Raw genomic sequence first — 26,990 nt, 5'->3', positions numbered from 1 at the left:
TTGTAGTTTTCCTATTTAAGTCTTTTATTCTGAACCTAACGGTACATCTAGGATCCCGTCCAGCACTTCGTACTCTTTGGTAGGTTTTACAGTATGTAAATTAGATAGAAAAACAGTTGCTCTCAGCTAAGACAGTGATTTACTACCAATTAATATAAAACATTTAAAACATATTGAAACATATGAACAATTGTTATTTTTATAAATGCTGCAGAACTCTGAATTAGTGGTCACTTTCCTGTCAACATTCATGCATGGCAAGTACAACACAACATAAATTACAAGTGACCACGTAGTGTCTGATAGCCTGGGGGAATGGCTACACAATGATGGTTGTGTGAAATGGGCAGTGGGGAGAGGAGACACACACGATAGGCAAATTAATAGTGCTAGAAGCAAAAAGGAAAGGTGTTGTTTTTTTTTTCCTTCTTTCACTCATCATGGTTGCACTGTTTATATATAAGCACGCCCAAAAACACCTATATTTAATTGAAAAACAACTCTGTTCACTCAGTCAGTATAACTGAAAATATGCCAAAAGTTTGATCTTGCACGAATGAACTGAGTATGTATCAGAATTACTCTTTGAATTAGTTTGACCTTTTAGTTTGACAGATTGAGGTGATCCTAACTTAATGTACAATATAATCCATTCTCATTTTTTAATTAATAGTAAAGTTTGCTAATCATGTCCCTCTTCAAAACAAACAATACACAACAAGGATCACCAGAAGACTGTCAGTGTTGTACTTAAATGCTACTAAATTAATTATTGATTTGATATAGTAAGCAGATGCATTTTGAGAGATTTCCCTGCATGCAGTTATTAGTAATAATCAATCAATACTTAGAGACTGTAGTTCGTCTACCTTTCCCAGTGTAACTGTAAAAAAAAAAAACAACTGCTCAGTAAGTAGTAGTCGACTCAAGCGATAAGACAAGAATGGTGCCAAAACACATAATTACATAACTGGGTGGGAAGAGCTGCTTTGTTAGAAAATGGGTAGAGGTAGATCATGAAGAAAACAATATTTTAAAACAACATGAAAAAATACAGTAACTCCCACCTTCACAAAAATTGAAAACTAAAATGAAAGAACAAAAGACAAATAAAGCAAAACTAATGGGCCTTAATCGACAGCAAGAGAACCCCAATTAAATACATTTTACAGTGTGTTTCAGCAGTTTGTATTCTCTCTGTGACGGTGGCAGTACAGTAGTGGCAGCATCTGGTCAGCAGTGGGCAGTGTGTGTATATAGTTACAAAATAGGTGTATCATATACACTGATGACTCAAAGAGTACAGCATGAATAATATACGAAAAAAAAATCGAGTTTTAAGACTGTGTGGAAATTTTAAAGTTCTTAATGCCCTTTCTCAACATGTTTGAAACATCTAGGATCTTTGCAGAGGGTGGCAAAAATAACAGCATTAATGCCAATACTGGTTTGCAAAGGTGCTTCCTCATTTCTTTCCAGTCCTGAAGGGCTCTGCTGAGGGTCATCCCTCTTAAAAAAAAGTTTTATTGCAACCAAAGCTGAAGTACCGCAGAAATAATGTCCAGAATAATGTCAACATGACCTTAGATCTCAGACTCATCCATGACATACTTCAAAGGACTCGCATTTGTCCCATTTCTTTGAATATTATTTGGATAGAGAAACACTTCAGTCTGTTCTGTGCTTTCTGAAGCACTGTCTTGCTGCTTTATGTATGGAGAAGAGTCATGCTGAGGCAGCATCATGGGTTTCTTGATGGGATGCTGCCTGTGCAACGACAGATGGCCCTTGTAGCAGTTCCACAGAATCAAACCCACCAACATCCCAGACACCGTAACCAGAGCGATCACAATAGCCACAGTGCTGCTCCCCGTACTCCGAGGTTGTGGAACTGATGGCAGCACTGCAATGGGAGCAGTAGTCATAAGTTCTGTTGTAGATATGCCATCTGTAGTATTGTCTTTGTTGTCATCTACAGGGGCAGGGATATGTAGCTCATAAACGGCCAGTGTTCTGTAGTACTGTTTACCGAGCACCTGCTCCACTGAACCACAGGTGTAGCTGCCGGCGTCAGCGGCTGAAGCGTTGTAGATGAGAAGTCCATCACTGTATATACTGTACCTTCTGCTGGATGGGTTCAGCGGCTGTTTAGCGAAACTCCATTTGACCTCAGACAAAGTTGAGTCTTTTTGGCAAGGCAGCTTGATGTTGTTTCCTAGGACAAGGGTTCTGTTCTTTGCTTTTACTGGGCCTAAAATGGCACATACAGAAGATAATGATCACAACAAGTCTATTATTTAACTTGGTACAATTACTGTAAAACACATAACAATACCTTACCTGGGTCAGGACAGCGAGCAGGATCACCCTCTTTTAAACTTTGTACCAGATCACTGAAATGAAAGAGAGTGTATGAGACACTTTCATTCTATAAAAAAACAACACATTTTTGTATCTACATTAGTTCACTGCTTACCTGATAATTACCAGAATCACTGTTTGGATTGTAATAATTTTACATTATGTGCAAGGAAGGGGGTAAAATAATTTTAACTACAGGATGTTAGTAATGTTTAACTGTTTTATATGGGACAATAAATTACATTACTACTGAGATGGGAGTGGCTACTTGATTTATTCAGTGCCACCACCTAAAAAAAAGCCATACAGTACAATCAGCTGCTCTTTAGTGTCTATTTACACATATTTCTTCTGTAAACACTAGCTTCTTATTGCTACTGACAACTGGGAAAATACAAAATACAACATGGCAAAAATTGATTCAGACTCACAAAAAAATTTTTTACTTCCTAGTATGTTGTATTACATATTCATATTCATACCTATCGAGTACCTGCCACTTTCCTCCAAACTGTAGAAAAGGGGTCGTGGTGCTGAAGACACTCAGGCGCTGTCACTTATTCGCTCGCTCGCTCCGTATTTATACACATTACAGTGGTCAGCCATAACATTTTATAAATCACCTTCTTATTTCTGCTTTCCATGTAGCTAGTTTTAATACTACCCTAACAACATTAATTGTAGATTTTTGTATTAATTATTTGGTTAATTAAAATAACTATGCTTTTTAAGAAAACAGCAGGATTCTTTAATGGTTTATTACAGATACTTTAAAAGTACTAAGCAGTCATGCAATGAGTAAACAGAAACCTATATAGCAGAAAAAGATGCATCGATAATCGTTTTATAATTGCATTGCAAAACTGTTTTTGAATCCATGTCAACCATATATCCCTATACAATAACACAGTGCCTCCATAATGTTTGTAAGATGACGGAGTATTTTTTTGGAAAATAAACCCAATTTTCTTGTCTTCATCTGCCCAAACAATCTTATTTAGAACTTCTAACTCAACCAGCTGTTGTGAAGGGCTTTTCTTTTCCTAGGGCCTAATCCAACTGTCAAATTACTTTTGAGCCTTCACATTATGGATAGAATATGTGAAAATGTATGCAAAATCTAAATTGTTAATGCAGGTCTATTTTTAATCTCGATTGCCGAATTTCACATTCACATTTCATGTATAAAGGATAAATACAAAAGTTGTCAGAGTCCAATTACTAATGGACCTGATTAAAAGTGTACAGGCTCTGAGCTACTGTGGGTTAAAATGTAGATGCTCTAAACACGCTTTACGTACTCATCTTTAGATGGGTTGGGTAAGCTGGTGCAGTGCTGAGTGCTCAGGTCCCAGGCACAGTACGGGTCTCTGGCGAGAACACAGTCCAGACATGATGAGTAGCGGCTGCAGTCAGCCACAGGCATCTGCACCACACCAGACGCTGTACCCGCATACAGCTGGCCCTAATGTCAAAGACAAAGCAAACCCAGATGACAAACAACAACACACTTCTCTGAGCAAAGCAAAGCCCTCACACTACTATTATACATTATCATGGTGTATCATGTGGTATTGTTATTATACACACATTTAAAGAGGCATATTTGGATTGAGAAAGGGTATTAGGTTTCAAGTGTAATGTTTATAATTGAGGCTAAGCATAACCCACATATATTACTGTATAACTGTTTGAAATGCATGAATACACAAATATATGCAATAGTTCTTTGGGCAATGCCATTTCAGAACCATTTTTGGTGTCGTGAAGAATAAAAAAATCTGTGAAATATATTCCAAAGGGAAAGCATATTTGCTATTAACAGAAAACAAAATAAAAAAGCAAATCATTTGTATTGTCTTTTGTATATGAGGTATAGCTTCCTTCAGATAGAGCTATTCGAACCTTTATCCTAAGCCCAAGTCTCAAACTTAATGGCCTGAGGCCAGTGTGGCCTACAATTATGTGCTCTTTCTTAAAACACACTGACATCTGCAGTTGGCCAGTGTAATTACAGTAATTACAGAAGAAAAGTGGTATGTTACTGGCTTGTGTCAGTGGCATTCATTAGCCAGAGTGCACACAGGAGCAAGTTTTCAGAGTCTTTCTATTTTTAAGATTGAAAAATAAAACAAATAAATGAGAATGAAATAAAAGACCACCCCCTACTCCATCAAACAATAGAAACGCACCACCAGAAAAACAACTAATCCGAAATGAGCAGAGACATCAAATGGTTATAGTGGTTATAGTGGTTATATGGTTATAGTTCACAGCAACGTATTGGGTAGGGTGTTTTTTTTGGGGGGAATTTTGAAGCCCCTCACTCTCAGTGCTGGGTAAAAAAAGTTCACCATTTAGACAAAAGTGCTTCCTTGGTCCGAATCTAAGCAAGCAGATCAGATCACTAATGAAGGGCTAGAGTATGACTAGCACATTGTGAGGTATACCTGTGAAGTGTACCAATGACTTATTGTTTATTTAATTAGCTGTTGTGCCTGATATATAGCCATACCAGGACAAAACACATCACATCAACATGGAATGGCCACTTTGGCTGTGTACTTTGTGCTGAGAGTTAATAACCTAAGGATTTCACGAAAACTATATTGACTGGACAATATGCTGTCCAAAGATAATTGTGATTAATATATTACTGTTATTTTTTGGATGATTTTATACCAGTAATAGAATAGCATAATGACATCCTTTTAAAAGGTGTTAACTTTTAACTATTAAGATTCTGGAATTTAAATATAAATATTTTTTAAAAAATCCAGAATGAATGAAACATAAATAAAATAAATTAACAAAAATATATTTGATAACACTGATGTTAGCAAATATTACTCATACCATGTTCATATACTGTTCAATAATATGACAGGCCAAGTGGTTAACAGCCAGACAAAGTGTACCTATTTTTGTGTTTTATATGCCGTTTCCACCATTATGTCCATGTCTCTTGCATTAAAATATATAATTACAAGACACATAAATACATAGATAATGTCACAATATTCTCACAATCTGTGGTATTCTGTACCATGCTTGTAGACAGCCGCAGGACACTAATTGGCTCAGGGCTTTTAAACAGCTGTAATTCCTCAATGATGTGCATCTCCCCATCGTAGTTCACTGCCTTCTGCACATAGCCATTGTCTACAAAAAAAAAGAGCAGCTCCATTGACAAGACAGTTCCACCTCTTTAACAGCATCACAGAACTGAGGCACATGCTTAGTGTTTAAACTTTCTGTAAACAGCTCTACTCCAGTAAAAGCACCCGAGCCACACTCATTAAACAATATGCAAATGTCTTTTGGCCTTGACACAACATGATGTTTAACAGAAAATGGAAACATATCAGAAAATCAGCAAAATGTTAGTGTATATACCCAGTTCATTTACATCAAGCACTTACCTGTACCAATGAACATAACCAGGTAAGGTTGTCCATCCAGAGCAACCGTGCGGTCAACCACGATTCGAGTAAACGAAATCCCTCTCCTGAACAGCAGAGGTTTGCCAGTGAGAGGCTTCACGCTGTCGTCCATGAGCGGCCGATCTCGGATAAACTGGAGGGTTTTGTCCGGAAGGTCCAGAGAGCTTTGGATTTTTGAATCTCTCGCTGCATTGTTGATGCACTGTGTGTTAGATAATTAAAGGATGACTTAATTTCTACTACTTATAAAAATACTCTCTACTCAGTTACGAGAGGAATATCCAAAAGATTTATTCAAAACTTTAGGGTTCATAACAATTCTGCATGATTTATTATTAAATGTAATATTTTTTAAGACAATTTTTTAAAAATGTATTTTATTTTTAAACACAAATGGGCACATCTTTTACTGAACATTTTAGCTATGTTTGCATTACACACCTCAGTAATCAAATGTAAGGCTATGTTCACACAGCAGGTAAATGTGGCTCAAATTAGATATTTTATGTCATCTGTGACAAGTGTTTTATTTGTTCGACTTTTTAAACAGTGCAGCCTTCCTAATAATTTGGCTAAACGCGGCTGCAGATCAGATTATTAAAGTATCAAAGTATTAAAGTGAAACTTAATGTGAAGCACTGCTCTGTCGATGCGGGTCACAATTTGCAACTCATTTAATCAGAAGTCAGATAAGAGTCATATTAAATAATGTATACAGACTAAAATAAATATATCAGGTTCACTTTTTTCTGCTGTGTTATCATAGCCCAAGTGACCTGCATCTCTCTGCCAACATGCACACATTGATGCGTTAATGTGCATTGTCTTCGTTCGATTTTATAAATACATGACTGGTCACTGGTTGAAATACAAATTTGATGAAATGTGTGTTTGTAATGCTAAATTTGGTGTCTCTATACATATGAAAGTCCTTCCTTTTAACAAAATTAGCTAATTCATTTGCTGGTTATGCACAAGCAGAATAGTGTCGACAAGCCAGTGGGGAAGCCCCATTTCGATATGGAAATCTACATTATGCAATGTAAAACAAGCAATGTAAAACAATGACTTACTGCTCCTGGTCTAGGAACAGGAAGATCTCCAGTGTACATGACCCACTTGACGTGAGAACCCTCTACAGATACTGGTGTTTTATACTTTCCGTAAGAGAACACCTTGTTAATGTTGAACACAGAATATGCGCACACTGCTGAAGAAACATCGTCTGAGGCTCTGAATGCAAACACACACAAATATACACAAGTTAAGAATCAATCGCACTTTGTTTCACAGAAAAGTAAACATAAAGCTCTGTTTCAAAAGTGTCAGAAAGCAGAAGAAGTGAGATTAGGGCTCTACAGAGTAAAACTCTACTCACGATTGTGAAGTGAAAATGGCATAAAAGACACTTTCCCTCCACTCGTCACGGCGGACGTGAAAGACGTCCTGTACTACGTATGGTAGAATGTTCCCAGGAACAGGGCAGTCTAGAGTAGCCTTCAGGAAAGAGGTCCATTTCCTCTGCAGGGTTCTCTGACCACCCCGATCACTCTGAAAAATGCAAAGCATTTTCAGGTTAGAAACTACAGGGCAGAACACTGAAAAGTACATCAAAACATAAAAGCCAGTGGTTGAGCCAAAGCAATACTAAAATGATTAATTTTAATGTTTTAATCATTAAAGTTAAGTTTAATTATTAAATATTTATAATACATTATGTGGTAATTACTATAAATGCCATGTGCATGTTATGTAAGTTATGAGTGAGAAAATTATGTGCAGAGTCAAATAAGGCTTTGGAGTCTTACCTTGCAGACTCTAGCAACACGAGACACTATGAGCTTGCTGTAGAAATCATATTCTACTGCATTTTCACTGAAAAACATGTAGATCTTGTCATCATCCCCATCAGGACTGTCAACACTCTCTGGGACCACGTCCATGTAGATAAAGGTGGGCTCTGTCAACAATATAAAAAAAACAATATAAAAATAAACTGGAGCTTTTCTGTTAAGATTTCTTAATAAGTGTACAGCTCAGATGCAGTGCAGGTTAAAATGAATTTGACAAGCTGTCACACTGTTGGATTTTTTCACTGTTCTATCATTGCCCTTTAGTACATTTTCAAGAATCATTTCCAGGAACTGTTCTTCCCTCATTATCTCCAGAATACTAATCAATATCACCCGTTTCTCATTTACCTGTGTACAATTTACTGTTTCTCTCTGTTATGTGTTTTTTTTTTTGTTTTGTTTTTTTACTTCTGAATTTAACATACACCATAGCTTACACATATTCTGTATGACAGTATGACAGCTTGTCACATAACCACAGACCCTATTAAAAAAGAAAACAAAAATCACCATATGGCAGAACGAGACTAGCCGTTTTGGACTTTCCTTGCGTGCAAGCTTACCACACATGCTTTTCAGCTGCTGCTAAATATTTCTACTTATTATTAATGTAAACAATTTCTGTTACTTTCAATTGTAATAACCCATAACCATACATTTCTATTGAATGTTCATTTACAGCCAAACACCAGGACACTGTATAAAGTCAAAACAAAGAATCTGTCAGTGATAGTTTAATTTTTAATATTTTACTCCCTACAGAGTCACATTTTATGCAACACTTGTTCTCTAAAATGGGTGCCTCCAGCATTCAGTTACATCGTGCATTTTCATATTTCACAAGACAAAAAAAAGTCCATGAGACCTTAGTGAAGACTTTGTACATTGTTTGAGAGAGCTGAGAGGAGTCTGTGGGAATGTGTTTATAGAAAAGACCTGGGTGACTGACCAAACATGTCTTGGTTAATCAACTACTGTACTTTTTGAGGAAGTAAAAAAAAAAAAAAAAAAACATAGACCATATAAGAGCACTGTGTAGTTCTATAATGACAGACTTTAGTCCTGTATCTGTTTGTCTGCATACTTTACTATCGTCCTTTTTCTATGTTCTTCAATGGTCTGGATCCCACAGGACCACCACAAAGCAGCTATTATTGGAGTGATGGTTATTCACAGCACTGCAGTGACACTGACATGGTTGTGACGTGTTGTGCTGGTACGAGTGGATCAGACACATCAGGACTGCTGGAGTGTTTTTCCCAATACCTCAATCTCACTGCTGGACTGAGAATAGGCCAGCAACTAGAAATATCCAGCCAGCAGCGTCCTGTGGGCAGTGTCCACAGCAGCACTGCTGTGTCTGATCCACTTGCTCCATTGACCCACACTAACACACCACCACCAGTGCTACAATTGACCCATCATCCAAATAATACCTGCTTTGTGGTGATCCTGTGGGTTCCTAACTACTTAAGAACAGAGTAAATAAAGTACTCAGAGAAACAGATGGACGACAGTCTGTAATTATAGAACTTCAAAGTACTCCTATATGATCAGTGGAGCTGAAAAATATACACAGTGGAAAAACAAGGTGCTCATAATATTCAGACTAATATAAACTATACATTAAGAGATATAAAACAATTATAATACCATTGAGCCAGGAGCTTTTGAATTCAGAGCGCAGTGTGGTCTGAGAGCTGCGGAGGATGACTGGCTCAGAGCCCAGGAAATTAAGGACAGTGGCAGAGTACAGGTCTCCATCTGACACAAGAGAGGAGAGAGCAATAAACAGGTCAGACTCAGCCACTCTATCAAGTACTATCAACAGCTATGAAAGAATCTACATAAATTTATGTACCAATTACCAGAGGTCTCTATACTGTAGCACAGCCTGTGTTGTGGGTTTTAAAGTTATTCATTTGACATTGATGTAAACATCGTTTTTAATCTAACTCAAAGAAAAACTTGAATATGATCAGATACTTCTGAGTTATAAGATCAAGAGGAGCAGCTTAACTTTAATCCCAACTGAACAAACTATAACAGTATTAAATTGTTTAAAGCCGCTGTGCTTCCTTTATCACCGATGTTGAAACCTAAAGGGAGAACACACTTTTTAATCCATTAATGGAACATAAACATGTCTTTGCAGTAAACAAACAAGATCATATTGATAATGACAGTGTTCACACTGTTCCAACTATAAATTAAATCAATGATTAAACTGCTGTACTTATTAAAATTGATTTTGTTCTGCACATCTTGCATGCCAACTTGCTCTGGAAGCAAATTAACACCTGGCCTGGTAAATTGAGTTGGTCTAAAATTAATTACTTGACTCTCAGAAGTGGACAAAGTAATCATGAAAGAAATAAATATAAAAATAATGTCATAAGGGGGGCTATAATGAAACCAGCTTTCATTATAAAATAACCATTTTGTTTTTGTAAAGAAACTCTTTACTCACTTCTTTAAACCTTTAAATTAGTGCTGGGCGATATAACGATATCGATTTGTTTCGCGATAATTTTTCCCTCGATGACGATGATAAGCCTGTGCAATAGAATTCGATAAACATTCATTTCCATTTCCGTCTAAGTGGCGCGGCAAACAACGAAAACACAACGTGTAATCAATCCAGAAGACGCTGGAGCAAATTAATAAATAGTTAAGAAAATTGTAATAGTTATTCTCATGCATGCAACAAAAAACCCTAAAGAATAGTGGAGTATGGCCCGACACACGCAAACAACCATAGTGTTTGTACTTTGGGAATAAACGGCCGCACTGTTCAGCACGTTTTAAATAAATTTTAAGTAAATTTTAAGCACTAAATGTAATTAATTCAATTTATATTAGGACCTCGGGGCAGGTGCTGCAAAAATGTGTATGTGGGGCGCGGATTAAAGGAAGAGGTTTTTTTGCGGAGCGGTAACAGGACAAAAACACCTTAAGAATGATATCTAAATGACTTTCCTCTAATCTAATATAATTTAACATGGTTTAAGGATATAAAATAATTTCTAAACAAACGAACTTTTTAATATTGAGCTTATGGCCCAAGTGCAAAAACACAAAATCATTTATCATTTAGATTATCTGCCTGAACGCGAGCCCGAACCCGAGCTTGAACGCCAGCCTGACTCAGGCGCTGCATGAACTCGGGCCGGTCGAGAACACCGCTTTCCTCTCAGATTAGGCGGAAGAAAATGGTCTTTTTTTAATGTAACAAATCACACTGTGATTTTTGTGATATTTCCCCAATTACAGCTCAGCTGCGCGTTTAAAGCTCAACGCATGAATTAATCGGTGCGCTGTGCGCCGCGCGTGCTCGCGGGGGATTTGACGCGTCTGTCAAGCAAGTTAATGGACCGTTTTGGGGGCAGAGATTAAGAAGTACAGCAGGTACATCTCAGATTTGTAGTTTAATGCTCTACTAAATTACTGGCTTTAAAACTGGCTCATGATATGGTCGGTTCTGGCTGGATTTTTTTCCTGCCTACAGGCTGCATTTGACGGAAAGCAGCTCCTCAGTCAGACAACAGTGTCAGCATACAAATCGTGTGCGTTTCCTACAGGACAAACCATTTAAAAGTGCAGATAAACTCATTAAAAAATCACACAGTGTCTGTCTGGCTTAAAATACTTTTAATAAGGTACAGCTTTTAAATTAATAAATCAACATTCATTAAAAATCCGTGAGAAGTTCTGTATGCTAAATGACAAGCTAAGCTAATAAGCTAATAACATTTAATAATAACAGAAAAATAGATATGAATTTGGAAAATAACCAACTAAAGTGAGCTCAAAATACAATAATAAATATAATCTAACGAATTTCAAAATATAAATTAGAAATATTGAACTTCAATATTAAATTCAACTTCAACTACAAAAAACGCAAGGACCGATAGAACATAACGAACAGAAAAAAATAAATTTGAAATTGGAAAAAAAGTTCAAAATGCTAAAAGAAATAAAACCTAACGAATTTCAGAATATAAAATCTAAATATTGCACTGCAGCAGTACAAAAGCCTAAGTGCTTAAACAAACAAACCAAAAAACAGCCTATCACAAATCATTTTTTGAGCCCGACCCAGCTGAGGAAAAGGTGGGAAATCTTTTTTTTTCCGGCTGGGTCTTGGAAAACTTTGTGGTGAATTAAAGGGGCCGAGTTGCAATTTTTGTTTTACTTTAATCAGTTTTTAATCCGTCTTTTTAAAAACAAATATTCCAATATTGGCTGCCAATCAGTGCCCAATATTCTGAGCTCAAAAAACGCTATTCGGGCCAGCCCTACTAATCTAATATAATTTAACATGGTTTAAGAATATAAAATAATTTCTAAACAAACGAAATATTTAATATTGAGCTTATAGCCCAAGTTTTTTTTTCAGTCATGGAAAATTGGAAAAAATTGGAAAAAAGCCCGAGTTCATGCAGCGCCTGAGTCAGGCTGACGTTCAAGCTCGGGTTCTGGCTCGCGTTCATGATTAATTTGTTTTTTTTAAAAACTAATATTGGAATATTCGCTACCAATTACTGCCAAATATCCGGAGCTCAAAAAATGCTATTCGGGCCAGCCCTAATAATTATGGAGATACAGAAAAAAATATTGTGATAAAACTTCCATCACTCCCTTATTCTCTCACTAATAAAAACAAACCTTTAAGTGTGACACAAAGTGATTTGATTTATATCGTGATACATATCGATATCGACTGATATGGAAAACTATATCGTGATAAGATTTTTTCCCATATCGCCCAGCTCTACTTTAAATGTTTTTCACTGGTACACGGACATGCTAAAAGTCATGGGACAGAAACTTGTATTGTGTCCCATGAGCTTTGCCATGTCTCATGGAAGAATGCTGCACTGACCTGTGGGATGTGTGTGTGGGGCTTTCTGCATTAAATATGGACAATTCAGACAATTCTAGCCAGATACTGTCGGTCACTCCCTGTGTTTTTCATTGTAACACCTCAAACCTTATACAGGAGTGGGCATTCCAAACACTTCATGATTCATTTACATATTGCTATCCTATGAATTTTGGCATGCCAGGGTATAATCTCTTTTACAAAAATGGTTCTTAATAGAAGCAAGGTGGTTCTTTAATGACATTGCTTAAAAGCACCCTTTGTAGCATCTCTGTATTGAGAAGTTGACAATTTGCCAAAAAAAAAGCACTTGCACTTAAGAGGCCTCAGTTAATAAAAAAAATATTTGAAAGAAACATTCAAAACATCTAATCTACATAATCTTGCCCATGTCCATTTATTTTTACAAAGACATTCTGTTAATACTTTTTCTTCATGTACTGTTCCCTTAAAAACACACTACGGCATGTGCAGTCCTGTGACTCTACCCTGTCTATGGAAGCAACATGGAGAACTCAAAACAAACATTGAGCTAACTGAGCAACTTAAACAGCTTGTCTATCTCATTAGAATAATCCCTCATTTATTGTTATCAAGGAAAGTTAGCATAATTTAATTAACTGTAATGCTTATTTGAAGGCACATTGCCCAGCAGTAATCTCAATAAACCAGTAAACGCTGCAAGACAGTGATGACAAAAAAAGTAGTTACATACCAACAACGATGGAGGAGTACCTCTGAAAGGGATCAAAGGGACATTTCCCCTTCCCTTCCTCCTGTTTACCCTGCAGTTTCAGCTGTCTGTCAACGTAGACCTGTTTACAGTAAGAGTAATGACACACGTAAATGCCACGTTCAGTCAGATGGAGAGAAGGAGGGTAGATAGGATAACTGCAGCTGAATACAGACAGTTCAATAGCCAATTGTCAAAAACGTGCTTTTCTGGCCTATAGGCATACTTACAATGTTATCACAGACTGGATTAAAAGCGTTTGTGCCGCAGACGTACATGGCCGTGTCGTTGATTTGATGCAGTGTCCTTATGTAGTTTCGGCATTCAATCTGAAAGACAAATCTCATTAGCTTCTGTAGAAGAATGGAAGAGTAAATAGTAAATGTATTTGGGTTTACAATTATTGCATACACCAATGAGCCAAAGCCTTATGACCACTAACAGATAAAGTTAATAAGGTTGTTTATCCTGTAACAGTGGCACATGACAAAGTCTGTGATATACAGCTCTGAAAAAAGGGTTTAAGAGTTCAGGAATCAATATTTGGTGGAATAACGCTGGTTTTTAAATCACAGTTTTCATGCATTTTTGCATGTTTTCCTTCACCAGTCTTACACACTGCTTTTGGATACCTTTTTGCCACTCCTAGTGCAATAATTCAAGCAGTTCAGCTTGGTTTAATGGCTTGTGATCATTCATCTTCCTCTTGTTTATATAACAAAGGTTTTCAATTTGGTAAAATCAAAGAAATTCATTATTTTTAATTGGCCTCTTATTTTTTCCAGAGCTGTATGTTAGGTGTAACTCAAGGGTCAAGATGGGTGAGGGACAAAAAGGCACTCATGCACTTTTCAATTCCTTGTTTTAAATGTCAGGGCCCTCGGGATTCTATTAATAGTGTGGAGCTACTTTAAATTTGTTAATGGTGTAAAATGACAATTTCTTTGCATGGGAAATACTATGCCCCTATCACTATCATTGTAAGCTTGTTGGGAGCATCGGCTAAAAGCGTTGTATTTCGGAATGGGGGTGAATGGAGGTGGGCTATTTTACAAAAGTTGGCACTCGTTACCATGTTTCATTACTTCCCCAGTCCGTTTCACATTACAATTTGCCTTACATGGATAGAACCTGCCTACATTAAAATGTTTAAATTAAGATTTGGATATACTCACATCAGGATGCTTTCCTTTGTAGGTGCACTCATTCCGTTTCTCCTGTGTGACTTCCCAGCTTGCCTGAAATTAAGTACAATCCAATCAAAAGCAGCTGCATTTAACTCCCTCTGTTGAATGTGACTAATTTAGCCATTCAGAAAGAACCCACAGTGAATTTAATATGCTACCTTAGCCCTAGCAATAGAGACGTTATTAATGTCAAGGGCATAGATGGCTTCTCTGGCTCCCAGTATCAGAAGACCCAAGTCCTCTCTCATCAGCATGGAGGAGTAATTCCAAATACCCTCATCTCGAAACACTTTCAAATGGCTACCTGAGTGAAGCAAATAGAGACATTTCACAATTTAAGAAATAAAAATAGCAATATAGATATGTTGTTAAACATTAAATCTGGAATTCAGTTTGCAATTAACCTGTTTTAAGTTATAAATATAATAGAATATGTAATACTACTAATTACTAATCCATATTTTTTAAATGATGAATGTTAATATATGTTTCTATCACAAACATGCTCTTTGAGTGACTTTGATCTACTTTTATTTTTTTTTTATAGTAGGTTGTTGCTGTTTTGAGTGTAAGAACAGTGGCAACTGTAAAATGTCAATCTGCTAGTAAATTATTATTTAGAAATTTGCACATAAAATTTTAATAAAAACAGTACCAGTCTAATGCTTGGACATACGTCTCATTTAATGTCCCCCCCCCTTACATTGTAAATGAATACTGAAGTCATCCAGACTATGAAGGAACACATAAGGAATCATGTAGTAACCTTAAAAATGTAAAACAAACCAAAATACTCTGTGACAAGTTCAGCAGAGCTGTTAACTGAAAGTCATCCCAGGCTGATATTTAAGCAAGAGGTACCTACCCTGAAGAGTCTAAAATACAAACATATTCTGGTTTGTTTAACACATTTTTGTTTACTAAATAATTACATATGTTTTTTCTTCATAGTTTGGATGACTATTATTAATCTTCAATGCAAAACATTTTAAGTTAATAAAAAGCCACGGAATAGAAGGTGTTCAAATTTTTGACTGTGAAAATTATTTTTGTTAATCAAAACTTAGGATATCTGAAACAAACAAAAAATATCTTGAAAATGTACTACTACGCCTTCTCAACCAATATGACCCTTCATATCCACACAGACAATCTGAAATTAACACTACACTCCGCACTACGCTACGCTACTTTTTCTAATGTTAAATTGGGTACTTGTAGGCATTCTGTAAAGCTTGCTCAGCCTCACAACAGTTACAAAAGAGTATATTTGTGAGTGGAACACTGACACATCAATTAGAACACATGATGATCTACTAATGTAATTAAAAGTGATACAATAACAAAATGTAAACATAACAGAGGAAGTTTTTTCCTTTTTCTAAAAATTAAACATTTAAGCATAGTCTGCAGTATATTTAATCAGAATTAGGTTCACGCCATTCTACTCTGTTAAATAAACAGTTAAATAAATAAACTCTACATTTTATGTCTTCTATAGCAACCAAAAAAAACAAAGATTCCTAAGAAGTGACCAGATGAAAAAATCCTTAGTGTAAACATTGGGTTAAGAGGATGGTTTACAATGGAAGCATGATAAGTTAAGTCATCTCAAATATTTAAATAGTGATTGTTATCTGAGTACTATTTTGCAGGCTTTGCATATAAACAACATCTGATTTCAGTTCATTTGTGCCATAATACTTTTAATATGCCATCATTGTATCTTATGGTTACAGTTTGACCTGGATTAATGGACTATATTTTAATTCATTATGGTCAGTTATGCAATGCAAATAATGTTTTGAGGCATGCGTTTGCAAATATGGGTTGAGGATTTTAGGAATGCTTATTCTGACACAGAGTATTTTGTACATGTTGTTTGGGCCATCTGTAGTACATTAATTAAAAAGCATATAGTTTTTGAATCTTACTTTCATATGGGATGCTCTTCCGAGGAATACTGTCCAGAGCGCAGAGAACAGTAAATGCACAAGCAAGCAGCACCCCACAGGGGACAAATGGGATTATGGGAGGTGATGACATGGCGCAAGTGCCAAGATGAGGGTGGTCTCTTTTGAGTTCACCTCACCATTTAATAATATGCATTAACTTAGATACAAAAACGCTCTGAATATTCCAGCACATTGTCCGTATTGTCCAGTAAGAATCCAGAAAGAAAGTTAGGTTGGGATGAGTATCCAGATTAGTGGTTTGCAACTTCTGCCTTCATGCAGATAAAAAGGGAAATCCATGCTGACAAAGTGATGCTGATAAGACAGGTGAGGAATGATGAGAATTCAGCCTTTTAATGGTGTCTCCTCCAACTTGTGCATGTTTTCCCCTACATCTGAAAACATATAAAAGAAAAAATTGGCAAAAAATTAGGCAGCGGCACACCTTTGTTGAATTTGTTGAATCAGATTATCAGTTCTTAAACAACTGTAACTATGTTTCTGCTTGGTTGGAATGAAAGTCTCTGCAGCAACATCTGCTTTTTTATTGATAAGACTGGATATCCCTGTATTAAACAGAACTAGAATAAAGTCTGAAACTGTATACCTAATATTATCCATGTACACACATACAAAACACACACATTACACTGTTGCAATATATTGAATGCAGCAAATAAGGGTATCATTAATATTTAATAATGTACATATTTACTCTAAAACACTTTAATGGTTCTAATGATGTATAGAGATGGAAAGCATGGAAAAAGCAGGAAAAACAGGCTAGAAGCTCCTCCTTTTAGCTTGAAGCCAACCTGCTCTGTAAGTGTGCAGATCATAACAAGCCCGTTTTGTTGTTAACAGTTGCGTTTCCACCTAGCTACACCACCACACATAGAACTGGCATCCCACGGCCCCCAGTGACTTTCTATCTCTCCAGTCCCATAGGGCCACAGCACTGCACCAATTAGTATTTATTCCTGAACAAACAAGAGCTATCTAAAAAAAATAATAATAAAGAAAAGATTACAGATTGCTGGAAAAATCAAAGTGAATCACCAGAATCAGACTGTATAGTTGGTCAATTAGTTCAGGATGTGTACATCTAAATAGTGGGCATGCTTAAATATATGGGATTGTTCTGTTGCCGCATGGTTCTTCATCCTATATTGTTACAACCCACTTGATCTACTTAATACCTTTCATTCAGAAACACTTGATTATCTCAATAAACAGCGTTGGCTATGTTCACATTAGAGGCCTCACTTATCCACTGCACATTTTGTCAGCTCACATTTATACATGTAATTAAGGAAAATGTAATCTTCATATGGATTTTACTTTATTTGTTTTTTTCCTGCTTACTGTTGTTTTCATGCAATCTGAACTAACACTGCTGACTCCAGTGCTTCGGTTGATTAGGTCGTGGGGTCAGCTGTTTAATCACAGCAGGCACTGTAGTCGGATAAATGGTGCTGCGAGTGAAGAGTGTTTTCTCAAGGAACTTTAGAGGAAGAACTTGTCTTAGATATTCATGAATCCACTACTCCACCCTGACCTATTGTATGAATAATCATGGCCAAAAGTGTTGGCACCAAAGAAATAAATTGTAATTAAACATTTTTTATGCACAGGTTTATTTAGTTTGTGTGTATTGGAAAACACAAAAAAAAGAGGTAAAAATTTGATATTTCACCCAAAGACGCATTGGATGAAATATTAAGTTGAGGATGCCAAAAAGTTTGTTGAGAGTTTTGTGTGAATTTATTAATTTTGGCTCTTTGTTTAATTGCATCATTTTCTTGGGGAAATACTTTATTTTCTAGACTTTTCCAACTTAAGTTACCTGTATCTGTCTGTAATGTGAGAATATGGCAACCAAGATTCTTCGCCACAAGTCTACCCTATTCATTTGATTAGCACCACCACGTGTAAGATTTTGAAGGAAGCAGTAACTTTAATAAGTAAAAACCAGGGTGTAAGGGTGTGAAAAATATACGTATATTTGATGCCATGTATCGATACAACAATATAAATATAATATATATGGAGATAACAATATATTGTCATACTCCTAATGTGCATGCATGATGGCTCCAGCAATAACTGCATGTGTACAAGCAAAAAGACATACAAAATCTAATCTGACCATTCACATTCACGTCGCATGGCCGAAAATATAATCTTAATAGTCTTGTGTCACCGTTAAACCAAAAATTCAGATTTAAGTCACTTTAGACTAGTAATGTAACAATAGCCTTAGACATATCATACACCTTAACTTGCTACAGTTCTAAATCCTACATAGATGTGTTGTGCTCAAATAACAATTTGTAGCACCTTAATGTTTAATGTACTGTCAAGTATCACTTAAAACATAAACTTTATAAGTATGCAAATTAAATGATACTGATAGAACATAAAGGTTCTGTAGCAATCAAAGCTTTTTCCTCAACCAAGTACCTCACTGTATCCCATTTTTAAGTCCTAAACACAGAGTAACAGTTACAGGTTATACTTGGCATAGTATAACCATTGCATAAACAAAAGTAGCTCAAAGATGCATGAAGATATTTTGTGGTTACTCACATAGCTCCACATGTCCTGACTTTCCACAAACCCATACACAACAGCACCTCAACTCCAGGAATGTTAACGTGAGTCACCGCAACGTGCCAAGAGGACAATCTGGCGTGTGAAGCCAACATGCTCTTCCAAAGACTGATGACAAGTTCCACCCATTGAGACCTGAGTGCATGCTTAGCTTGTGTTCTTATTTCAAACAAGGGGACAAGCTGGAACACGCTGGAATCCAAGACACCTCACTGTTGTTTTCTGGCAGGGAAACTATTTGCTTGCATTTTACTGAGCGCTGCTAACCTGAACATAGGTTCTGTTACACTGATTTGAAATGTTGCAAAATAACAGGTGTGGGTTGGGAATAGATAAAAAGTAGGAATCCACTCAATATTTATAAATTATACTTTTAGTGTTTAGTTGAATAAGTTAAAAAGTAGAATAATTTCTACTTAACAATAACTAATTTAACTTGCAGTGTTTCCTTTAACATTAGAATTTTTTCATCATTTTGAGCCTGTTGCTCAAAATCCTAACTCCCTCTTCTTCCTTGTACCCACACCCCCAACTGCAGGGTGCTGCTACACACAGAGTGGAGTATGGGGGGAGAGCTGGCAGAGAGAGAAAACATGAGTTTAAAGTTCTCTTTTAAGCTCTAATCGCACAAATAAATAAAATCAGTTTCAGTTTCGCATCAATAAATCACACTTCATACCGTTTTTTTCTTTTCAGCATCTCTTCACGAACTACCTAATTTCCATTAAAATTTACAAGCTGAACAGGGCTAGGGTAGGAACATTAGCTGAACTGACTTAGCTAGTCTTAGCATATTTTGTTTTGTTTATGCATTTTGTTAACGAAGACTGGATGCCTATGTAAAAATGTCACTCGTTTAAATTATTATTATTAAAAGTACATTTTTGACTAAAACCAGACTGCTAAGGTAGCTAGCTAGCTAAACACGCAAGTAGAAGCAAAAGAGGTAAATATATATTGTGTTTTGTTGAAACATTACATTTCAGTGTATCCCTAAAAAGCTTTCCTAAATGGAAAGGGGGAGGTGCTACATTGACAGACAGACAGTCAGGAGTCTTGCTTGCTGCTAGTCATGCTGGATTATAATCAGGAGCATGTGATTTTGTGCATGCGTGACTAATATAGATTTTGCAAGCTGAATTTCCTTTAAAAAACATGCAGACACCAACTCTACACGCCATTTACAAAATCTTCTGACGAAATCTTTGGGATTCCATGCGCACAGCTCCCGCCAGAATGAACTGAATGCAGACTGTTATGCCTAATGGTAGTTCAGTCAGAGTAAAGGTTCGGCTGATGCTGCTCTTGCTGCAGGGTGTGTAACAGCCTACACAGTCGTGCATGTTGTTGTGTTAACTTTTCCATTAAACTGGAAGAACTAGTTTCATAACACCTATAGCACACATCCCAACTGTATGTTTGTGAATACTGAGGAAATAATTAAGAACAACATAATTATATATATATAAATGTTGCTATATACAGATGTTACTGTCTCTGAGAATTAGCAAACTGTCATTTTGCAATTATATTACTATTATGACAACTTTACAGAAGAAAAAAAAGGATTTTAGGATATCAGCATAAAAAAACTGTGTTTCACTGACCAGATCCCAGTTTCCCAAACACATTCATCATCAAGAATATCTTATCCAAGAGATCATCCAAGAAAAATGATTTTTGTGTTAAGAACCTTTTGGCAAACCCATTCCAGTTATGTATCAGCGACGCTTATTTACAAAGGGAGCATAATTGGGCAGTGCCATGTGTACACAAAATATTTTTATTTAATATTTTTTACAGCATTTTTGTATAGTATAGTGCATTTTTACTTTTAATACTAATACACTATTGTATTCTAACAGCCTGACATTATAAGTACAAAGAAGTGCAATATCTAAGTAAAATGGGAGTAAAATATTTACATTTCAGAGTTAAATGACTCAGGACATTATGTCCTACCAAACATGCCTATTACACATTACTACAAAATCTCCAAAATTATATGTATGAAAGTACTTGGACACTGCTGGTGAAGCAATTCATGAGCAGGATATTGACTGTAGAATTAAATGCACTACCAACTGACTAACGACACATAAAAACACCTTTTAGTCCTGAAATTTCTCCAATATTTAATATATTTCATATGCTATGGGTCAGTTTTGTAAAAAAAAAAAAAGGGGTTATCCCTAGTCTTGGACAACACAGCAGTTCTAGTTTATTGAGTATAGGACTGGCTTAATCCCTATCTGGGAAACTGACATTATGTTTAATACATCAAGCTGCTTTAAAAAACATGCTAAATAAGCTGACAAGCATTCATATTTGTCTGTTGAATCTAATAAACATTTTAAACCAGTATTCCAGACTCAGAATAAAGTCAAGTCTAGACTAAAACAATTTGCATTGGTGACTATTAGTGACTATATACAGTGCCATGACTAGGCCTGTTTTATGTCCAGGAAACAAGCCCTCGTGGATCAGACAGTGATGAGTGTTTTTAATATTGTGCAATGCTACTCCATCCTATTTCCTATCAGAATGAACATTCTGACATTGCACTATAAACATTGCCAACAATGTTGCAAAATTCAATTAATCAGGAGTCCCTCTAATCTCAGCTACAGCCAGAACAACCTTATCACGGTATGAAAACATTAAGCTATGATTCATGCAAAGGTGGGAATATTAATTAGCATTATAGACCCAAGCTCTTTGTTCCAAGGCTTTGGCTTGAGTTTAGAGTTTGATAGAAATCAAATTTTATTCACATTAGGGTTGATAAGGTAGATATTACTAACCTGCCAAACCCAGTGTGTGGGTGGTGGTGAGTAAGACATTAAAAGTAGACAGACCTGCTCTAAGAAATGGGGTTTAAAAAAAAACACATCTCCCACAGAGACAAGTCAGAGCACGACATCTAGACACACATACGCCCCAAAACATATCATGTGTAGAGCTCTTGAGAAACTGTATATATAAAAAAATATTAATAAAAAAACTAACATCCTATGAAATTATCTGTTGCAAAACTGCTGTTTAATCATCTAAAAAAACTAAATACGTTTTAATTTGTTAGTAATATGTTATTGTGTGTATAGAGTAAGTGTAACATACAAGTATTATCTGAGCTCAAGGAGGCTAAATGATCTTTCCACACAAACACAGTATTTTTTTAATAATTAATTAAATGTGTTTAGGGGTGACTGTACTCCGTTCTACCTCAGTGTTGATACACTGTGTAAACAAGGAAGTCCATCACAAAAATCTACTACTGTTCTGAATTTCAACAGAAAACGTGGACGTGTTGGATTCTAGTTCATTATCAGTCACACTGTGTCTAAAGCTTTCCGTGTTATTGACAATATTACAATTAACTTGGTAAGTATTCTATTTGCCAATTCTATGTAATGTTAAACCCAAACCCAAATTAACAGTGCACCAGAACTTGGACACTAGTCATACATCTAGGGCAAATATCATCTGATAAAAATGATAACGATCTTACATTACAGAATAGGGCTCTTTAATCTGCATACTGAAGCAAATGTTGGTGATTTCTCTGCTTAATTAACCTTCATCCCTGGTAATCATTAAATGATTTGTCCCTGGTTTAACTGAGCAGGGAAATTACCAACCTGTGCTGAACATCAGCCCTCTGGGACTGAAGCTGTAGAATCATGTTACAGACCTATGTGTTACTGTAAAATCTCCCAAATTAAAAAGTATCAAATGACATGTTTACTATGAGCGGGTGTAGTAATTCATGAACAGGATGTTTAATACTGCAGGATCTTGCTCACCATAAGCTTAATAACAGTTATACAACATGTCAAAACTCTTACTATTACTTTTACAACACTGTATTAAACAACAATTAAAAGGCTCACAGATACCAATTTAACACTCACAAATAAGTGGAGCTCTTTTGTCATTTTCCTGCTCAAAAACATCTTCTAAACCTGTCAATTTTTAGAAAAGTGGACACTGGTGCATCTGAGTAAAGAATCAGATGAAAAGAATCATCCCCCCCAGGACTCTGTAGTTGAAGAATCCTGTTACAGACACAAGTGGCTCATTATGTTAACCTGCAGTTTCTGAAGCTCGACACTTAACTCAACCCATAAGAGCCCAGACCCATTTCAAAATATTGATAACAAATTCAAAATTGAATCACATAAATTCAGTGAGCAGCTTATTCATGTTTTTTTCTTAGTGAGAAAGAGCACACAACTATAAATATTTTAAGGTTCGAACCCTAATGTAACAAATGATGCAATAACAATTCATAGCTTGTATTTTATCAATTTGTTCTAATAATTGTTCGAATTAGTTATATGAAATGAAACATTTCATTACAGCATTTGAAATATTAAAATGGTTAACACATTTAAGTGTGTTATTATATTACATGCAGAAGAAAGGCTAAAGAATTATTAAGCATAACATTTACAAGCATATCTAGAAAAAAATTAAACCACTGTACTTTTAAATTGAGGTCATATGTCTTACTTAAAGAACTGCTGAAGGTGAATTCACTTTAGAACAAAGTTGTATTCACAAAGTATGTTACCCATATAAGGAACTTTGTAATGGTTAACATATTGATGAGTAAGTAAACAGAGCGTTGAAAAGTATTGGATTTCGAAATAATGTGCACATGTGAGTGAGCTGGTAGTGAGCTCATCGCTACAGTGAACAACATCCTGTCTAAATTACACCTACTCACAGAGTATGATTCTCATTATTTTGGTGTCCTACAGTAAAACAATAATATACAAAGAGGACAAATAAACCCTAATACAGATATCTGTGCTTATCTACCTGAGTGAGGAAAAGTAAAAAAAAATAAAATAAAAAAAACATTACTTACAATTTACAAACGATTTAAAAAACAAACACATTTTGCAGCTAATATGCCTTATATTGTTCTTACTTTGATATGTAACACAGCTAGCACTTTAAAGTCTATATTATATTTAACACTACTTTGTCATCTTGTGCAGTGTTATTTTTGACACAAACAAAAGTTTAATAAATTCACATTTTGCTAGAATGTTCTTTATTGCAGCTAAATCAAAGGCAAATGTATAGCAGTAAAACTATGATTGTTTGCTATATAAGTTTGTGGTCTTGCAAATAGTAATCCTAAAAAGCCATTGTCTAGTCTTAAGATGTGAGAGGGTGTCAGACGTTAGTCTGTTAAAAGTCTTTTCAAGTCGTGTAGTGTATTGGAAGCATTATCCGATATTCTACCTAGACTTCTGCCAGGAGCATTTTCTAATATAGTGCTTTTTTTGTATTTTTATTTCATTTAAATATAGTTACACTAGAAACACTTGGGTAGCACGGTTGGACAATATAGGAAGCATAAATTGTCAAAACACCATACTTCGTGTCTCAACTTCTAAAGATCTTCTTTAGCTCCACTCTCATTCAATGTAAAAAAAAAAGGTTAGCGTTACTTAGGTTAACAGGTTGAGCCCGCCATTACGTTATATGAATAAGAGCAAGGCAGTATTAATCTGTAAAGAGAGCGAGACGGGGCTGAAGAGACTTTTTCACCACAATTTTCACCGCATTTGAGGAAAAAAGCTTCACATACTGGAGACTAAGATCAATAAGTTAAATAGATTAACTAACTTTACTCTGATCGCTGACTGTGTAAAACAACACCATGCGTGTATGTCTGCTGTACAACCTTCTCCAAGCAGCAACAGGTCAAAGTCGTCTATAAACTGCTAACTAGGTCTCTTATCTAATTAACAATCCTACATTATGATATAATCACACGGAAACGAACATACTTTGGTCGTAGTTACTCACTTTACGCCAGGTTAACTTACTTAACCGCTAGCTAAGTTAGTTAGCTTAACTGGCTAACAGAATCAGGATAAACAGGGTGCTCCACTTACCTGCAGTGTCCATAAAAACAGGCTAGCCATCTTCACCGTTTAGGTAACTACATTAAGTAACGAAGTAACCAAATAAACTGTCCGAGTTTTTTCTATGTATTATGTTACAAGCCGCATCGTGTTTCCAGCAGAGAAAACAGGACCGTATGTTTACAGGCGACCTTCCCAGGTACCGTAGTGGTAGTAGTAGTAGTGGTGAGTAGCTCCGTTGTTAAGCGTGTTCCAATACTCCTACTGTGTCCACTCGTTCCCTTCACTACGTCTGTAGGCAGCAAGGGGGCGACCACCAAGTAAAAGGCAGCAGTCCAAAGTGAAGGAAGAAAACAACACGCCCTTAAACCACGATCCTTAACAAAGTGAATAAAGATCATTCTTTCAAACTTAAAATGTACAAAATATATAATGCTCAATAATTCTAGCGTAACTTGATCACCTAGTACATTTAGCTGTTCTAAGAATGTCCCAGATTATACCATAGAGGGTTAATAATATATCTACTGAAAATGATCTACTTTAGAATCTATATATGTGCTAGTGTTGCTTTCAGGCAACAAACAAAATAATTAATATTTTCTGTTTATGTTGTTTCTATATTCTTGTTGTAAACCTACTAAATCAGTGTTTTTCAATTGTTGCATTTGTGCAACATTATGCAAGTAGAACACCTCTGCATGTTTTGGGTGCTTTCTTGCTCTAAAACACCTGATTCTAATGTTCACATTTGTATTCTGATAAAAAAAACTCAACTTTTATTTATTTATTTATTCATTTATGGCTGTTAATAAAATGAAATATGTTAATGGCAGGTTTTACATCTATCAAAAAAGGGCTGCTGTTAGGGCTAACAAGTAAGCTATCAGGGTAGTTACCCCTTGTGGTCTGACTGGGTAATTGGGTCATCCCTCGCGTATTTTAATGGGCAGTTTAATTGTCCTTCCTGTAATCTGATTGGTTGGTATGATTTCCCTCCTGAAATCTGATTAATGTTGCCCATTGTAACATTGTAGAATAACTTTGGCTTGCAGAAATAATACTTGTAGATAATTGTACTGTTTTCCTATTTTTTACACCCTTATTAACACAGTAAAGGAGTGTTAATTAGCTATAAAGTTGGATCTGCTGTGTTTGGATCAATAAAAACACTAAAATGTGCAGAACAGGCATTCCAGAAATAGGGTCTGGAAATCCTTTTTTCCGAGTGGACTACAAAACTAGAACCCTGGCTTAGCAAGTTATCCTTTTTAAAAAGTTTAAAAACCCACATATTTGTATACTTAAACAAGTCACACCCTGTTCAGATAAAGACAGTATTGTTCACATGAATCTACTCTGACCAGCCAAACAAGATGATCATACAACAAACAGAATGCCAACTTTTACAAAGAAAAAAACTTCAGACTATTTAGGAGCAATACTGAAACAGATCCACTGGGTGGCACCTCTGACATACATATACCAGCAGTCTACTGTTTAGGGCCTATTGGTGAGAGTATACAGTCTAATACAGTTCTAATCTTAAACTAATCATGTGATTAAAGTTATTTAATTAAGGTTGATGATAGATAAACTAAAGTAAGTAAAAACTGTTATTAGAAGGTTAATTGAGAACAGGTTGACATTTGTGCTAAACTGGCCTGTATGAGGTTTTTTTTTTTTTTTACATGATTTTTTTGTTATTGGCTCTGTGGTAAGTATTTTATATGACAGTTTGATAATTCTGTAGGAAAAGGTTGATCTCGCTGTTTTACAGAGTTGAATGAAACTGAGGCACAACAGAAAATGCTGCAATATTTTGAAATACTGTATATTTGTTTTTTTACGAAAGACATTTTGAACACTTCAAGTTCTTATAATGAAAGTACACCTACTGATACATACCTTGTATGTTTTTATTATTAGACTTTTTTGTCATCTATAGTCATATCAACTATTGTTAAGTCAATTACATATTAGTGATATTCCCAAAAATATTAAGCATATTTCTTAACAGGCCCAAAAACCTTTGAATTGACCACAATTCAATTTACCAAGAAAGCATT

General features: G+C 35.8%; 1 protein-coding gene across 2 annotated transcripts; it reads right to left on the bottom strand.

Moving 5' to 3' along the window:
- si:ch211-129c21.1 (uncharacterized protein LOC563087 homolog) lies at positions 1 to 25,175 on the bottom strand. Of its 2 annotated transcripts, none has more exons than XM_007233245.4 (15): positions 24,952 to 25,175; positions 16,400 to 16,815; positions 14,624 to 14,769; positions 14,454 to 14,516; positions 13,509 to 13,607; positions 13,261 to 13,360; positions 9,311 to 9,421; positions 7,613 to 7,764; positions 7,183 to 7,355; positions 6,878 to 7,037; positions 5,784 to 6,006; positions 5,408 to 5,523; positions 3,663 to 3,826; positions 2,341 to 2,393; positions 1 to 2,251 (listed from the first exon to the last, which is right to left on the bottom strand). In XM_007233245.4, the coding sequence occupies exons 2-15, from the start codon at positions 16,509 to 16,511 to the stop codon at positions 1,584 to 1,586; spliced, it is 2,340 nt and encodes a 779-aa protein (XP_007233307.3). In that variant the 5' UTR covers positions 16,512 to 16,815; positions 24,952 to 25,175; the 3' UTR covers positions 1 to 1,583. The 2 variants fall into 2 exon arrangements, with proteins under 2 accessions (XP_007233307.3, XP_007233308.3); XM_007233246.4 differs by lacking the exon at positions 24,952 to 25,175 and adding an exon at positions 19,010 to 19,130.
- Between the last annotated feature and the right edge of the window lie 1,815 nt (positions 25,176 to 26,990).

Source organism: Astyanax mexicanus, chromosome 16, assembly GCF_023375975.1.
Source record: "Astyanax mexicanus isolate ESR-SI-001 chromosome 16, AstMex3_surface, whole genome shotgun sequence".
Taxonomy (NCBI): Eukaryota; Metazoa; Chordata; class Actinopteri; order Characiformes; family Acestrorhamphidae; genus Astyanax; species Astyanax mexicanus.
This window is presented reverse-complemented; position numbering and strand designations above follow the sequence as displayed.

What these genes read in the sequence shown, in the direction of transcription:
- si:ch211-129c21.1 (XM_007233245.4), bottom strand. Translation starts at nt 16,511, where the DNA reads ATGTCATCACCTCCCATAATCCCATTTGTCCCCTGTGGGGTGCTGCTT. An exon ending in ATCCAGTCTGTGATAACATT is followed by an intron (nt 13,361 to 13,508) that starts GTAAGTATGCCT and finishes TACTGTAAACAG; the next exon opens with GTCTACGTTGACAGACAGCT. An exon ending in GTGTTGCTAGAGTCTGCAAG is followed by an intron (nt 7,356 to 7,612) that starts GTAAGACTCCAA and finishes TGCATTTTTCAG; the next exon opens with AGTGATCGGGGTGGTCAGAG.